This window comes from Aquila chrysaetos, chromosome 16 (assembly GCF_900496995.4).
Source record: "Aquila chrysaetos chrysaetos chromosome 16, bAquChr1.4, whole genome shotgun sequence".
NCBI classification, from domain to species: Eukaryota; Metazoa; Chordata; class Aves; order Accipitriformes; family Accipitridae; genus Aquila; species Aquila chrysaetos.
Window position 1 is genome coordinate 12,598,280 of NC_044019.1, and position 17,182 is coordinate 12,615,461.

General features: G+C 51.7%; 1 protein-coding gene across 2 annotated transcripts in view; it reads left to right on the forward strand.

Moving 5' to 3' along the window:
* The window catches only part of CD81 (CD81 molecule), a 44,727-nt gene that overhangs the window by 23,875 nt on the left and 3,670 nt on the right, over positions 1-17,182 (forward strand). For both annotated transcript variants that reach the window (XM_041128955.1, XM_030038153.2), the window contains 5 exons: positions 9,159-9,256; positions 12,226-12,300; positions 15,092-15,199; positions 16,146-16,247; positions 16,579-16,668. In XM_041128955.1, coding sequence (XP_040984889.1) covers positions 9,159-9,256; positions 12,226-12,300; positions 15,092-15,199; positions 16,146-16,247; positions 16,579-16,668 — 473 coding nt within the window. The remainder of the gene's footprint in view (positions 1-9,158; positions 9,257-12,225; positions 12,301-15,091; positions 15,200-16,145; positions 16,248-16,578; positions 16,669-17,182) is intronic.

Below are 17,182 nucleotides of genomic sequence, written 5' to 3' on the forward strand. Positions count from 1 at the left end.
TGCTCATAGCAAGTGACAGGGTGACACGACCCGTGGCTCTAATTAGCTCGGCCCTGGGAGCGGGGCCAGCCACAAGGAAAAGTGCAAAGGCCTCCAGAGCTGGGGCGCGGTTTTCTGTGTACCTTTTGGGGGTGAGCAGGGGGTTGGTTTTGCTTCTGTTCAGGTTTTTTTGTGTTTTATTAGTAAATCCTCTGCTGGGCAGCGTCTCTTCCCTGGAGCACGGCGGCACCAGCGCTGCTTCGGAGGGGTGGAAGGTTTTGGACAGGCATGCAGTGGTGGGTTAAACTTGGCCACCACCGAGGCTGCTGCTGCCGCTGCTCCCTTTCTCTGCCGTCCTGCTGGGTATCACTGCCCCAACAGGCAACAGGGTGGGGTTTTGGGTGGTTTTTTTTTTTTTTTATTTTGGTTTTTTTTTTTTTCCCCTAGCAACCAGGCTGATGATGGTGGATCTGGCTCCCGAGCAGGTCAGGCAGCAAAGCCTGTGGGAGACAAGGGGGTGACAGCCGGGGGCAGCAATGGCTTTGGGCTGATTTTAAGGCCGTGAGCCTGCCTGGGAAGCGGTGTGTTGCAGTAGCACTGGAGGGGAGACTGGCTAATGGGAACGCAGGCTCTCTAACGAGGTGAATCACAGACTCTCTTCACCATACTGCTCCATACAAATACAATCCAGGATAATGATTTCTGCCCTGGAAATGAGTTCAAGCTGCTTTTCACACAGTCTGGGCTGGAAGAAATGGGCCAGAAAGCACAGGGATGCTTCAAAGTCTTTCTCACAAACAAGTACGCATTGGAGTTGAACTGCAATTGCATCTGCATGCTTGTCCTTGAAGTCAGCACAACGTCCATCGCTGGCAAGCTTTTGTAGGTATCCTCAGGTTTTTTGAAAGTACCACCATAAGGCTTTGCTGGCTTCAGGGGTCTGACCCTCGTGGAGGGAAGAGACTGCTGAGCGGCAGTGCGTACGTGGGTGGGGATCGGGGACGCCTGCCTGAGCTTCCCCAGGGCTTGCCCACTGTCCCTCGGGCATGTGAGGATGCTTTGGCCACTCTTGCTGTGGGTCCCAGATGTGGCCAGCTGTGCAGAGCATCCCGGCGCATCATCCAAACAGACTTGTGTTGGCTAAGCAGTCACTGAGGAGCTGTCCCTTCTATTCATAACAGCAGCTTTTTTCTTAATTAGCCTTTCAGGACTGCCTTGGACAAAAAGAAGTGATGTCCAGGATTTCAGAGGTGCGTTTTTTGTTGCAGAGGAGGTTGCACTGAGCTCTGCTGAGGTGCAAAGGCTCTGGAAGCCAGCAGTGCTGCAGTGGGTGCAGACCTGCTGTGAGCAATGGGGAGTTCTTGGCTTCTCTTCGTGCTCCCATCCTTGTCCCCGTCCCTCCAGAAGTATTAGGCATCTTTCAAAGGTGGTGCCAACTTCTCTATATTGTGGGGTTAGACTCAACAGTAAATCTTTTGCTAAACTTGTTGTGAAAGGGCTAGAGAAGAGCCCAAGAGCCCTGGTCTCTGGGTCCTGTAATAAACACTGGCGAAAACCTGTCATCTGTTTTGGTGTGAGGTGCTGCAGCGATCCCTGCAGATGCACGCGGCTGGTTCAGCACCGCGTTCTCTCGCCCGTTTGTGCTGTACTTCTTCAAGGCTCCATGTGTCGGTGGTTTGCCGGTAGAGACACAAGCTGTGGCCAGGCTTGCGAGCTTGGGAGTGAAAACCAAGGTTTGCGTTTCGCCTTGAACCACAGTGAGCAAAATGGATTACTTAAAAAAACAATATAGATGTGGGGATTTTTTTAAATAGAAGTACATGCACTTTTCTCTCTTGGAAGTAAACTTTTTTACAGTTAAGGGCAATTTAATTATTTAATCCCTTAAAGAAAAAAAGGCTGAGATTTACTGGTTCTAGATTTTCCTCTAATCACTTTCAGATCAACTCCTTCAATAATAGTGGAATTCTTTTTAAAATAGTAGTTGTGAGGCAAAACACTTTGTCAGTACTTCCCTCTAAGTATCTGGCTTACATCATATAGCTGACAATACAAGCAATCCTTTTTTTGTGTGTTCTTATCATAGAATTAAATTTCTATTAAAAAAGCAACTTGTATTTAATTGCAATTCAGTCTACGTTCATCGTGACCGACTCCTGCGATTTATTTACTCTGCAGACTAAAACTGGTTCTGATGTAAGGCCATAAATTAGTGGCGTCGGGTTATTTTGCGTTCAGATCTATCTGACTACAAATAATGTAGTTGTCCTCCTCCTTTGCCCCCTCCCGTTGGCTCTGCTGCCGGGGACCTGCGCCAAAGGTGGCTTCTTGCTCTTCAGAGCTGTTTAAACCCATAGCTCTGATGGTTTTCCTTTGAAAACCTGCCATGTGTTCAGGCATGCAAAGCCCCCAAGAAATCCTCCGGCGGGATTTGGGCTCTGTCAGCGGCTGAGACCCCGGGGCACGTAGAGGTGTCCAGAAGTGGTGTCGGCTGGGGCAGCGGAGGGGTGGGCCGGCGTGTTCCAGCCTGGGTCTCCTGTGCCGGACCTGGACTGCCGTCGTCCATCCCGGTCCTGGAGATGTGCAGTAGACCTCCTCCCAGCTCTCGCGGGTACGCTGACGTTACAAAACTCAGGACTTCTTCCAGTGTTTCCTGGGTAGGCAGGAGAAATCTGACCGTGGCATCTTTGCGTGGAGTCGACTTGGGTCCGGCTTTGTGCACCCGAGGACGTTGTTTGGGGCTTTCTGCACCTCCCCTTTGCTTTTCTGACAGAGGTGTGTCGTTTGCCGCCTCCTCACCTTGTTCTCGCAGACAAGGGCAGCACGTACAGCCTTTCATCCCCCCAGGTGAGCCACGCAGCCCCAGGAGGGCTCTCCATGCGTTGCGACACTGTTGCTCCATCTGGAAGCCATTAGCAGCCACAGAGCGGCAATGTTTTTCTTGGGAAAGGGGGTGGAGGGGGGTGGATGGGCTTCCCAGTTGTCGTCTGCCAGCAAACCCTCTCTTTTTCCGCCCCCTCTCTCTCGCCCCACTTCCAAGAAAGCGCTGTTGGCTCTGCTGGGCCGATTCCACCGGCCAGCTGGACAAAAATATCGAGGAGACCCTCCCTCGCTGGCTGGCTGGCGCAGCCACCCCTTTCCCACCCCTACGCCGTCCTGGAGGGACTTTCCGCTCCCTGCCTGGAGCTTGCCCCCAAGTTGCAAGGAAGCACGTCATGGTCGTGGGGTTTTTTTGGCTACGGAGAGGATGTTCTTCCAGGATTGGTGGTGTGGGGTAGGATGGAGTCCCCCTCCCACCACCGTCTGATGGTCCCACTCTTCCCTGCAGCAGGGGTGGTGGTGAGCCCTGTGATGTTCAGCATCTCCAGGCTAGGAGCCACAGCAGGGTGGGCACTGCAGCCCGCCCTCCCGCCCTCCCTCGGAGGCTTGCAAAACTCTTGGATGTGCAGTCTGCCCCCCGGGAGCCTGTCTGTCGGGAGAATAAACATGAAAATCTCTCTTCTTTCTGCTCTCAGCCCCTTTTTAAAGCACATGCCGCGGGGAGGGCAGGCATGGCTTGGAGAGCCGCCCGGGCTTCCTGGGAAGCATGGTGTGATGCTGGGGGGGGTGTTGGGTTTTTTTTGTTTTTGTTTTTGTTTTTTTAATTTTTTGTCTTTTGGAAGCATTGCCATGGTGACCTGGGGGAAGAGACTGGCTTCCATTAGCTTAACAAGTTAAAGCTGACGGGAGAGGATCGAAATGGGGGGAGAGGTAGGGCGCTGCCCGGGAATGCCCATGCCTGGAGCTGCACAGCATCTCTGATGGGGATGGTGGGGCACGGGAGGAGGGCTGGCCCACTCCCTGCTTGTTTTAGAGGGACTCTGCTGTGCTTGTTCCTCCTTTTCTTTGTTTTTCATCATGTCCTTTTTTTAAGTCTGTTTTTTTCTACTTGTTTTTTTTACTTCTCAGCAGGGACAGGACATGGGTTTTACAACCCTGCAGGCACCAGCTATGCTGCTTTAATCGCAGAGCAAGTATCGACTTTGAATACAGCCTTTATTGCTCCCTTCCCTGCTCCCAGAACTGAGCACCCAGCTTCCTACCTGGCCTGGAGGCAAAGGTCCCTCCATGGAGGTATCATCTGCATGAGCCGGGAGCTAAGCTGGCCTCTTGGCTGCCTTTTTTTTCCTTTCCCACACCTAGCACCATCCAGAGAGAAGTGCTCAATGACTATCAGTCCCCCGGGTCTGATGTTTGGGGGCTTTCCATGTGGCTAAAGCCCATGGCATGCGCCCTGGTTGTATCAGGGAAACGGGGACGGTGTTTGGTCCATTGCTGCTGCTTTTTCTGATGCATCATGTCCTGATGCTCTTGAGTGAAGAGATCATATCGCAGTTGCTGTGCTCCTGCTTTGAATTCAGACAGGACCCTGAATCTCTCCGTAACGAGGAGGTGAAGCTAAGACTGGTTGGCCCTCTTTCCTAAAGCTTTCTGTTTTAAGGCTCCATCTCAAAAGGAGATAGAGGACTCCAGGCAATATTGACACCACTCGTCTCTGCAAGTCATCCTGTGACGTCCCCAACTCCAAGATACAGGCCTGTGGCTCACAGCTTGCTTTCACGGGCGGCTGGTTCATGTGGCAGCTTTAGCAACCTTGCTTACTGCTGCCTTACCCGAGAACTGTGCCGTACGGTTAGAAATCACACTGTAGCGTTGCTCAAAGATGTGGAGGCATGTTGGTACCGTGAACGCCTATAAACGATTTGCTCACTTGTAACTGTTGCTGCAGCTCGGGCTATTCCCAGGGTTATCTACTGCTGCTGTTGGAGGGAGCAGCATGACTGTAGGCACTGCGGTTTGCATTTTCTACCTCCCTGATTTTATTTTTTGTTTATGGCAAGCAGCATTTCTGGTTTTAAAACCCCTGAGAAAGCTGCAATACAAACGAGCTGGGAAGTGGCGTGTGAAAGGCAGATGGAGCCTTGGTCGTGCAGAATTGTGCCAGTTCGGGTCCAGCCCTGAAGGAGCAGATGCTGCTTTGGTGAAGAGTTTCTCATCCAGGACAGGCTAGCAGGAGTTAATTCCATCACTGTGCTTACATAGTGAGGAGGCTTGTGCTGGGGGGAGTCTCCCCTGACTTTAAGGATAAGGCGCCATTCAGAATGGGGATGACAGGTGCCTTGCTCACAGACACGGAGCCCAAAACCATGCTGGCCGTCAGCCTTGCCGTCTGCCAGGAATGAAAGCTAAGATCTGTCAGGCTGCTTTCTGGGAAAAAGGCTTGGTCGTTCCCAGCTGGGCTGTGATTGCTCTGAAATAGCCCCCCAGCTGCCTGGCACCCCGTCTGGAGGCAGAGACCCTCCCACCAGCCCCATCCCTTGAAGGGAAGGATGGGTGTGGGAAAACAAACACCATCCAAGCGTGTGGTTGGGCGCTTTGGTTGCCTTCGTTTGCTTTTGCAGCCTTCAGCGTGGCATTTCCATGGAGAAACACCGCTAGCATTCATCGTACAAGACGCTATTGTTGCGTTAAATATTTTGTCCTTGTTTTTAAATAGACTCCGGAGCAGAGTCCCGCTCCGTTGCCTCCCAGGAGGCTGTAGTGCTCTGGCCCTAGGTAACAAAAGGCGACTCCATAACGGCCACTTGTTTGTGCCTGGGAATGAAGCTGGCCTTTATCCCAAAAGCCTTCCAGGGTTTTTTGTGTTTTTCTGAGCTCAGGCCAGTCATCGCCGCCCTCTCCCCCGCCTGGCTGCGCGTTCCTGCTGCTCCCACCCCACCGGTCGCATCCGCTGGGCTCCGGTCAGGAAGCCGCACGTGATGCACGGCTTCTTCCCTTCCCTCCTTTACTTCTTGCTGTTTGCTTGCTTGACAGCGGCACTGGCTCTGGCGAGGAGTTGGCGAAGCACGAGCGAGGAGAGAAGCGGGAAGCCAGGACCTTGCTTGTCTGTCCGAGGTCTGCACAGCCTGTCTGGGGTGGGAGTTCAGCAGGTTGGGTTTGGTCTTCTTTTTCTGAAGCTGCACAAATCCCACCAAGCAGCAAGGACAGAGGCCTCCGGAAGACTTGTATAAAATGGCAAATGTCTCTCTTCCCTCTTAGTCTCAGCTGAGGTTCTCGCTGGGCTTTTATCTCCTATTGCTATTTTCAGACCAAATTTTCCTAGCCACCAGTGGCTCTTACATTTTCCTGAGATCTCAAGATAAGACAGACATTTTTTACAGCGAGAACAATCATTCACCGAAACAACCCCCCCAGGGCTGTGGTACAGTCCCCATCGCTGGACGTTTTCGAGATCTAACTGGACAGGGTGCTAGATAGTCTCATCTAGGCTGCCTTTCTCGCAAAAGGTTGGATGAGATGATCTTTCGAGGTCACTTCCCACCTGGGCTGCTCTGTGATTCTGTAATCTCCTGGCTATACTTGTTCAACTTGGAAGTTGCCTTTAGTGTTTATTTTGAAGAATTTGAGAATAAAATCTTCTGTCCACCCGTGGGAGTGACCTGGTCGTTGGGGTCCCTGCAGCATCACACTGCTTGGTCTCCAGATGTGCTGCATCTGCTTGTTACTCATCTACTGGGGTGGTTAGCATGAATGGTGACTTCTCAGACATTGAAAGGACTTGCCCCCAGGCCAGCTTTGTCTTCTCTCTGCTGACCTAATGGGAGGAGAAGTCAGAAGCTGCTGCACTCAGGGATGAGCAAAGTTGATTTCCCCAGAGGGACTTGTGATAAGGACTCTCCAGTGGAGCCACCCAAGGCTGTAAGATGGAAAAACCTGACACGGTTTGGGTTGAAAAACCTAAACCAGCAGCATCGCTGGTACAAGCTGGAGTGGTGAGGGCTGGTTCTTGGGCATTAGCAGATTCTGGTGACAATAAGCAGACCTTTTTTTGAGAGACCGCTACTGATACGTCGTTGTTCGTGAAACAGCAGTTACGTAGCATCCGAAAATCTCCATCGGCCCCTCTGGAGCTTGGCAGGTGTCCAGCAGACAGCCTTCATTTGACAGGATGCGTTCCTGCCTTCCCATCGCCCCCGGCCCCTTTGGGGCCCCTCTGCCCCGCGCACACCCCAGCCCGCTGCTCGCCACGCTGGCTCTCCGCCTGGCTGCCACCGCCGCTCCGCCCCGCGTCATCTCCAGCCGTTGGGATAAAATCACCTAACGCTACTTCAGAAAGCCCCAAAACTTTAACTGCTGGCCTGTCCTTTCCACGAATTCTGGGGGGGGGGGGTTCTTTTGCTTGTTTTTTCCCCTCTCTTGACACCTTCAAGCACGGAGGCGTCCCGTCCCCTGTTAGGGAGCTTCAACAACCCAATTGCCGTTGGGTTTTTGTGGCTCCCGGGCGCTGCTGAAGCCCCTTCGATACGCATCAGGAGGTGCAGCCCGTGGGTTTTTTTTTTTGTTTTTTTTTTCCTCCTTTTGCTGGCGGTGTCACCGTGAGGATGTCGGTGTCGCCGGCCGCAGATGCCGTCAGGTTTTGTGAAGAAGGGCTTCCTGCGGGGTCAGCGCGCTCCATTGTGCCGGCGCTTCCCTTGCAGCTGGCTTCCTCCCTCCTGCGGCACCTAAATATAGCGGGAGGCATTGTGCGAGCGCGGTGCCGGTGAGGAACGCCGCCCGGAGGGTCCCAGCGCCGGGGCTGCTGGGCGGCGTTTCCGCCGCCGCCTCTCGCCGAGTTGGCCCTTGGCGTTAGCGCTTGCGTTGTCTGGGCGGTGGTGACTTTTGTTTTAAAGGGGGGAGAAGTGGGAGCCGAAGCCGACCCTTTCCCAAGTTTGACGTGTCCGTAACGGGATTTTAAACAAGTCGAGACCGTTATTACCTATCTCGTTTTTTAACGAAAGGTTTAACTTGGCTTAACTCTACTGTCAGTGCATGCCCTTTAGACTTTGCACTTTAATTATCGTAAGATTGTTTAAAAGCTACAAAGATAAGAAAAACCTTAAACATGACAGGCACGTACAAGCAGTTTTAATCTCGAGCTCTGTTTATACTTTAGTGCTTACCTAAAGGGGAGTGGACAAGCTGATTAATAACTATAAAAACATTTTGACTCATAGCAGAAGAAAACATTTCGTTGAAGGGATGCGTCTCCCAAGCACTAGCAAGATTCACTGTATTGCTGTTACCTCTGGGATGCCCCATGTACGTTTATTCTCATTGTGATTTTTGTTTTTTTCCTCACTGTCAGTTAAAAATGGTGACTGCAGTCTTGCCTCATTTGTAATTATTTCTTTGATTATTTTTTGCATGTGTCAAATTGCTTTTAGATGGAAAATAGGATTCACTTAGAAAGTAGAAAAACCACAATACTTGAGAATATTAGTTAACCAAAAATGCACTAAATATACAGGATACACCAGCAGAAAGCTGTGTTTTTGGAAAAGGAAACAAATTTAACTGAGCTGGTAGCATTTGGCGAAGTAATCACCATGGCCTCACCAGTCTCTTGGTTGGTGGGACCGTCGGTGATTACTTGCAGCAGCAGACATGAGCCTTCAGCTAAGCTCTTGTTTCCTGAATGAATAAAGTTTCATTCCTCTGTTTTCTAAGCCCCCCCCCAATGCCTCGTTTCCAAGCTTTGAACTAGTTATGGAGTAAGTTGGCTGTGCAGATTTAATAAGTCGAAGTAAAATGTCATCTTCTCTGTAGAAGAACCTATAACAAACAAAAGCCAGATTATATTAAATGAGATGCTTAAGCAGTGCTTTTGCCTTAGTTCTGTGGCTCGTCTGTCTTTAAAATGTTAGCCGGATAAATATTTGTATGATGTTTAATATAAATAAACCATATGCCTTTTGTTTATTTTAAAAGATATGCTAACTAATCATTCTCATCTCCTCTGCTTAAATATTTAAAACAGCGTGCCATGGGCACTCCCATAATACGGCTCTGAGGATGCCGTAAAGCCTCTGCCTTGCCTGCTACGTCCTTTGCCTATTACCGCTTGAGCTCTCTGCGTCTCCTCTGATTTTGGAGACAATGGGGTTTTTAAAGTTTCAGTGTTAGCAGCTTCAAACGCTTTGAGACCCGACTCGTGTATGTTGTGTTGTTCTACTGTGCCTGCCGCCACCTCTGCTCGTATCTCCTCAATTCTGCACGCCCATAGCGAGCCGCCCCGGGGAGCCAGCGTGTCTGGCCAGGCGCTAGGATGCTGCCGTGCAAAGCTCTGCGGTGACGCGTCTGCTTCTCGCTCTCCCTTGCAGGAATCTACATCCTGATTGCGGTCGGAGCTGTCATGATGTTCGTGGGGTTCCTGGGATGCTACGGTGCTATTCAGGAGTCTCAGTGCCTTCTGGGAACGGTAAGGCGCAAAGTTTTGGGTGCCGCTTGCACCGTGATGTCCTGCCGGGCGGCACGTGGCTGCGGCTCCCTTGCTGGAGGCTTTTCCAACAAGGGGGCTGGGAGGACGCATGAGCACGTAGGTGGGAACTAGCTGACCTCTGCAAGGAGCGAGGCAGCGCTGTTCGGCTGAAGGCGGCTCTGCCTGCCCTGCTGGAGCTCCGACTGGGCTGGCAGGCATGCTGCAAGCTCCTGCTCCTGCCTGGCTGCGGGACGGAGGCTGAAGCCAGCAGCATAGCAGAAGAGGTGTGAACAGCAAGATTCTTGGAGATTCATTTTCTCTGTTATATGGGAAACCACCCCCCCATGCTTTTGTCCTCACCATGGTCTGGCTGTGTCTTACCAAGCACCCACTAAACCCTCTTTCTTACCTGATGTCCCCTACAGCTTCCCCTTTGACTCCGTTTCAAGGCTGCCTGTGGCGATTCCAGTTCTTTTAAGGAATCATCTACTATTTTTATCTGTCTGGACAAGGAAACAGCAAAGATTTCCCACAATGTCTTAGTGAGGACGTCTAGGTACATCCTGGAAAATTCAGTACTGAAGTGCTACAGGCATCCTTGACGTGAGGCAGCAGCTCGGGATTCCTGGCACGGGATGAGCTTAATGGTATAAACTGTAGCCACACCAAAAGCCTCTGCCTTGGGGGTAAGGGAGACCCATTTATTTAAAGCAAGTTCTCACATGTGGTTCAGCTTTAAACTCGATACAAAAAAAAAAAATAAAAATTGGAGGGGTAAAACATAAAAAAAAAAAAAAAAAAAGGAAGGACTTTCCAGCACATGGCTTCATTGGGCTGGAAGATTCTTGGTTGTGGTGTAGCGACCCATGGGTGTGGATTCAGCTGGGACAGAGAGAAATGGAGCTGCTTTCCCTCGCTTTCGCAGATGGCTTCATCTGTAGTTGCTTCTGTTTCCCAATAAGAAGGGTGTGCTTCTTACCAGCTTTTGTAAAGCACTTCTGAACGTTGGTGGATGAGAGCTGCTGTCGGAGTTTGGAGGCATTATCACTGCTGCTGAGAATAGGAGGAGCCCGCGCACAAATCCGACGGGTTGTTGTAGCAGGGTCTGGTAGCTTTGGATTATTTTTTTTTTGTTAACGCAAGTGATTACAGAACCTGAATTACCCCTCACTCCCTCTTGAAGTTGGAAAGAGGATTAGAAGGGCAGATGGTACAACGTACCTGAGGCCTGACAGGGAAACCGGCTGCTTTGGCTGAAATTAGCAGCTCTAGCTGCTGTTTGCTGCCCATGTTTGCTCGCACCTTGGCTTGCCAAGAGAAGGCTGGAGGTGCCTCGTGATGACGCTTTCCGCTGGCCAAGGTTCCCACCTCGCTCCAAGGACATTTCCAGGCAGCGTTCTCAGGGTGGTGCAGGGAAGCAGCCGCTCCCCCCTCTCCTGCAGCCAGATTATATGATGGAGTGACTATAGGCTTATTGCAAAAGGGAAAAGTACCAGGCAGCTCCACGCTATCAAAATCCTGTGCCGAAGGCAGCATGGAAGCTGAGCGGCAAGACCCAAGGAAGGCAGGAGGGAGCCGCTCGGCATGGAGCGGGCTCTGCTCCCCGGGAAGGGGCTGGGGCACATCCGACCGCCCGGCCAGGAGCACCGCCGTGTTCCCATAGCATCTCTGGTGTTTTGCAGCCAGCTTGCAGAACTGAGTCTGCAGGAGGTTGTACCTCCAAATCTGGGATAAATGAGCCATCCTTCACTGGAGGGTAGCCACTGCAAGAGTGAGCCCTAGTGCTTAACCAGAGAATCACAGTGGCGTCATGCCCACAGCTTAGGGTGCTGCGATTCCTTGGGGGGACGTGGGACCCACTCCCCCAAAGATGTTCCTGGAGAATCAGGGGTAGATAGGTGTTTAAATAGGAGTTGGTTGTTCAGGGACTGGACAGGGATGTCGAAAGTCCTTTCCTGCTGTCAGATCAATAGTCCTTTTTCCATTTTGCTGTTAACCCTTTGCTCTTGCACGTGAGAGCCAGGTCGTAGCATCATTCTAGAAACTCCCGTTTCCTCTGTTGTTGAAGAAAATGTCCTGAATCTGTCTGGAACAGAGACTGCCCAGAAGCCAGGGACTGTCGTCTCACCCCATACTGTGATTTTGTCTTCCCCTGACCGCATTCACCTCTTGCTTCTTTACTTCCATGGTAACTCTCCCAGTTTGGGGCTTTTCCCAGGAAGAAGTCACAGAGGGTGATGTTGTTGCGGAGGTAGTGTTGGCTGCGTGTGGAGCGTGCCTGTCTGAGCCTTTTCACTTGACTCTGATGTATGAGCTTTACAGCTTCCCATTCCCAGTCTAACAGACCGACTGTCACAACGTGTTCCTGGGATCTGAACAAAAAGATGGAGGGAGGCTTTGGGGGGATGGCAGGGAAGAGTGCTGGAATTGCACGAACAGGGTGGGACTGTGGGAAAACATCAGTGTTAGTATTTATGCAAAAAACTGCAGTAGCCTTGCAGGGCTGTGGATGCCAAGAGAGCCGGCCATAAATCACACCCTGACGCCCCACAGCTCCTCAGCAGCTGAAATGTGCTTTTAACCCTCCACTGGCAATTCCCATCCTCAGAGCATCTGTGGCAGAGCAAGAAGCTTGTCTGGATGGTCCTGCAGATGCATGAAGAGGAGCAATGTGTCTTGTGGTGCACGGGGCATCCTCATTCCTGCCAGTCCCTGCGTGGGAAGGGCTCTGCTAATCCCTGCGCAGCCATCCCAGCGGGAAGTCTGGACGTGGGGTGGCATCCGATGCATTATAGGAAAATGCATTTGGGCTAAGCGCGTGTATGAGAGATAAAATGGTCTGAAGTCAGGTGGCACCTTGCTCTGATCTCCATCAGTAGGAGTGCCACTCCACACCTCTACTCACGTAATTGCTGCTTTTGCCTGTAGCCAGATATGTTAAGTGACCCTCTCTTGATTTGTCTTTGCAGTTCTTCACTTGCCTGGTGATCCTGTTTGCCTGTGAAGTTGCGGCTGGAATTTGGGGATTTGTCAACAAAGACCAAGTAAGATGACTCCAAATCCTGCGTTTGTGGGGCTGGGAGGCTGGGGCAGAACCGCAGCAGATCCCGACATGAGCTCTTTTGCTCATGAGCTGCTCCTGGACTGAGTCACGGGGGCTTGGATTAGCTGTGTGACCCGGGCAGGTCACCTAACTCCTCTCAGCCAGGCTGATGAACTTTAAATGTGAGCACTTGATGGTAGCAGCTGCCCCTTACGGTATATAGTGCAATGTCTGGAATAAAAATAGCTCTGTCTCGCTTGGGTCTCCTCCTTGCTGCCACACTGTCAGTCAGCGTGTGAGCTGATTCATGTATGAAGTCACGAAGGAAAGCCATCTGCACGTCCTAGGTGCCAGAGAGCAAAGAGCGAACCCAGCTGCATGGCCCCAAAGGGAGGGAATGCCGTACGGGGAGAGCCGGCGTCTGCGTTAACGGGATCGCTTGATGCTTCCTGCTCTTTGCCAGTACCATATAACCCACTTCGGGCTGTTTGTCTGCCAGGACTGAGCTTGCTGCTGATCAATATGCTGCGCACACGTGAGGGGTAGAAGTCGGGTGTCCGTCCCAGGCACCCTGCCAGGGACTGCTTGCTTGGATGAGGTCCTCTGGCTGGAGGGGGTTAGCTAAAGGGTAGGACTGAAAATTGCAGCTTTTCACCTTCCCTTTCTGCTCACCTTCCCTTCGCTACGGTCACATGTGCTTGCACGCGTGCAGATTTTGGTCTCGAAGAGCGAAACTGCCAGCGTATGGGAACCATGGCCACGCTGCAGCAAGCAGTGGGCTGGGTGTTGATCACTCGGCCGTCGAGGGTTTGGAGGAGAGAAGGGGACTGCTTGTGCTTAAAGCCAAGGTTAGACTCTCTGGCAGAGAAGGAAATGTGTTTACTTTACTAAGAGACGTAAGCCAGCTGTGTAAGTAGGTGGTGGCCCGCTCAGTTTCCACATGCATGTAGGCCACAGATGACCAGCTCGGCCATGAATGGGAACACCCTTGTAGTCGTTCACTGGAGAAAGCATGACTTCACCTTAATAAACTCTTCCGTGGCTAAACATATTATTATGCAGGCAGGGTGCTGTTTCCTAGCAACTTCAGTGAGCTAATTAACCTTTGCAGAGGGGCTGTGCCTCCTGCAGATGTTAGTTTGTGAATCCTGAAGAGTCCAAGATGTGCGATTGAACCGACAGCAAAAAAAGTGAAGCCTGAGTAGGGAGGGATCCCATGGCTGTTGCTTTCCACACTGGGGAGAAGGTGCTTGGCCATCAGAGCATAAAGCTGAGAAATTTAGGATTTGCCAATACAAGAGCGATGACCTCAGCCCCTAAAAATAATTTTGCAGTTTAAAATGAACGGCGGCAGTCTGTTGGCCTCAGCTGCTTTTGCAGCCTTGATGATGAATGGGCTGTTTGGAGGTCCCCGCTCCCAAGGCAGGCGGCTTGCTTCTCCCCGCCTCGGTCAGGGGCATTTCAGGAGCAGCGCGGGCTGGGAGGGAAGCGCTGAATGATCCCAGCCCCTGAGAGCCGCTCCCAGCAGGATTCCGTTCCACCTGGGTTTGCAGCCCCTTGGGGGGACAGTCATCTCCTATCATGTGGGCACAGGATGCTCTTCCACGAAGCTGAAGGCAGTCTCTCCCCAGCCTGCCTTCCTGGAGATGCTTTAGATACAGAATGGGGAGACAAGAAATAGGATTTTTTTTAATTTTTTTTTTCCCATGTACCAGAATCAAATGGTTTGATCTCCCTCCAAAGCAAATTTTTTTTTCAGCAGTGACAGAGAAATGCTGGGATAATTGATTGAAATCACACTACTTGCTGCAGTTTCTTTTTTCGTGTGCTAATCCAGCCTGCGCTGCCAAGAGCAGATGTTCTGGAAAGTGTTTCCCCTTTCGTACTTGCTCGTATTTTTTTCTTTTGCTTCTCTTGCATGTCCTCCTTTCATCTGTCTCTCCCAAATTACTGGAGGGTGTTAGAGGAGAAGCCACAAGGCCAGTTTCCCTGAAAATGAGGGGGGTTTTGCATTGTGGAGCAGACCCCCGTGGGTGGCTGCAGTTTACCAGCCCAGGTGGCAGGGCTAGAGTACGGATGAGACTTCTCATATAACCATTTACATGATGGGGGTACCCAGCTCCAGGTAGGGACCCAGCCAGAGTTTGATATCCATCTAAAAGCACCTAAGCTTCCTGACCCAAATGAACCGCCTCGCTAGGCTTTAGCGTGCAATCTCTCCCAAATTCCTGCCATCCCCTCCAGGCCAGACAGTAAGCCAAGGTGTACCCATGCCTACAGACGGCCTCGCTTGCGCACCCCACCTCCTCCTGACTTCCCCAGCATGTCCTGTCTCTGCGGCCTCGGTGGGAAACGTGTTGCCTGCTTGTTTTGTCTCCGTGTGTTGGATGGTTCAGAGCAAGCTGTTTCTGCATTCTTGAGCCCAACAGCAACTCTATGTGGGCTGAAGGCTATCTCGGATCTTGTGGTTCACCCTCCGGGGCTTGGCTGTCTTTGCCTGCTAGAGAGAGCTCGCGGAGCACTTGGATTGTGTTGGCTGGAACCTGCTGGCTGGTGGATAAGGTTCTTACTATTTGCCGCTCTTAACACGCTATGGCTGGAAGGACTTGAGCCCTATGAAAGACAGACCTTTTTTCATGCACCTGTGCAAATAAATGGGGTCTAAATCTGTTTAAAAACTGCTCATCTACCTGCAAGTGTCATTAGAGGGAACCTGTCCCCTTCAGGCACATCTGCTGGATGGGTTTCCTCCTCCTCTGGCTGAAAGGGAGTTTTTCCCCTGTCTTTCCTAGATAGCCAAAGATGTGAAGCAGTTCTACGATCAAGCGTTTCAACAGGCGCTCATGGCAGAATCGGAGACGAACAACGGGAAAGCTGTAGTGAAGACCTTTCATGAAACGGTAAGACATCGGCGGTCTTGCCGCTCGCGCTGCTTAGGCTACATGCTGTTGGCCAAAGCAGCCGCTGACGGATAGCATCCTGCGTGCTGCGAATTACACCCAGTTAACTTCTGCGTGCGGTTTGTCACTGGGTAAGTGGTGAAGAGCGACTGTTGCTGCCCACAGACTGATCCTCCCCACTGAGGCAGAGGCAGTAACTTGAACTACAAGTCCTCAGGCAGGGAATGAAGGCAACGCTGGATTTTTTTGATGCTTAGGAGCGAACTGTATCAAGTGTGTTCTCAGCAGTGGGATTTTGCTGCCTGCTTTCCAAGCCCTGTGTAGAAATCTCTCCATAGGAGCTTCTTGCAGCCACAGGAAATGAGAATGTGGGAGGAAGGAGAATTAAAAATGGGGGTCAAGAAAATGAATGGGAAAAGCAGGGTCTAAAGCAGATGATGCTACATGCAGGTCTTAGCCTGTCAAGTTTGCTGTTCTTACATGTCAAGAAACAGAGTTGTGCCCTCTTCAATATTCTGTCCTTCATGCTGTGCTGGGAAGTCTGGTCCGAGCTCTAATTAAGTTGCTTTTCATTTACCTCAGCACCCCTGATTTAAGTAAAATTCAATGGAAGAAAAATGTTGCTCTGAGGAACTAATCCCGATACTTCCTCTGCTCAGCAGGAAACAAAATTGCTGGAGAGAGTTGGGTTCACTCTCCTCTAGGATACCAATGCCAGCCCTGTCTGGGACTATTGTAGGAACCAGCTGTGTTCTATGGAAAGAAAAAAAACAAATTTGGAGAGTTATTCCCCCTCCCTTGTTTCCCCCTCCAAGATGCCTCCTCGGTCTTGGGTGGCTTCAAGGACATTTAATGGGGGGCAGAGCATTGCATGAGTGTTCACTGTCTGCTAATGCTGTTTTTTTGTCGGTGTGTTGGGTTTTTTTTCCTCCCTCTCTCCATGTAGCTGGACTGCTGTGGTCCCGATAATGCAATAGGAGCTATCACTCCCCTCTGGAGAGACGACCTCTGCCCAAAGAAGGACATCAACGTGAAAAACTTTATGGAGGTAGGCACATCTGCTCTTCACTCAGCGCAGCTCCTGTGAGGAAAATCAGCTGCCAGGGAAATTTGGGGATTTATTGGGAATTAGATAAAGGGTAGAGATTTCATTTATTTGGATATGGTGTAGAGGGATGTCAGAGGTTCCCATCGGTTCTTCCTTTGCTGTTCCTGCTTGAGGGGGCTGGCAGGTGCAGAGGGGTGAAGTCTGGTGGGAAGTCCTAGATCCAGGACCCAGGACCGCGAGCGGGACCCGGGGGGAGCAGACCTACCTTTCTGGGTGCCAGGGCAGGTGAGGGGAAAGCAGGCTCTCTGACCAGCATGCTTCTCTGCTTCAGTCCTCGAACTGCCACAAAAAAATCGACGAGCTCTTCTCCGGGAAGCTGTACCTGATCGGTATTGCTGCCATCGTGGTTGCCGTGATCATGGTAAGCGTGATTGCGCGGTGCCCTGCTGTTGTGGGATGGGGAAAAGCCGCCTTGGGGTGCCCCGGTCCCGTTCCAGCTGGGCTGGATCCATCCCTCTCCTCCAGATGCCCCTGTGGCTCGGCGTGCAGCACCAGCCCTCTGCACCCCAGCTGCTCTGGGACGTGGCGAGACCAAGGGCTTTGTCATCCCCCCGGGGGGTCGGGATGTTAGGGCAGGCACCCGGCGAGTGCGGTAAAGCAGGAGCACCTGCAACACCATCCAGAAGGGCAGAGCACCGTCGAGCCTCCTTCCTGCCTCCAAACCCGCTTGTTTCTCAGGCAGCTGTGTTTGTTCGCTGGGGTCTGCAGTGGGAAGGGATTTGCTTGCTTTGCCACCGTAGGTTTGCACCTCAGCAAGCGGTGGGTGGCGTGGGCTGGTAACCCAGCACCTGCGCAAAGGCTGGGCTGTAATGCTGGAGGGGTCTCGAAGCGTTTGCTGCGTAGCTGGCAGTCGGGAGGCTTGCGACGTACCACCA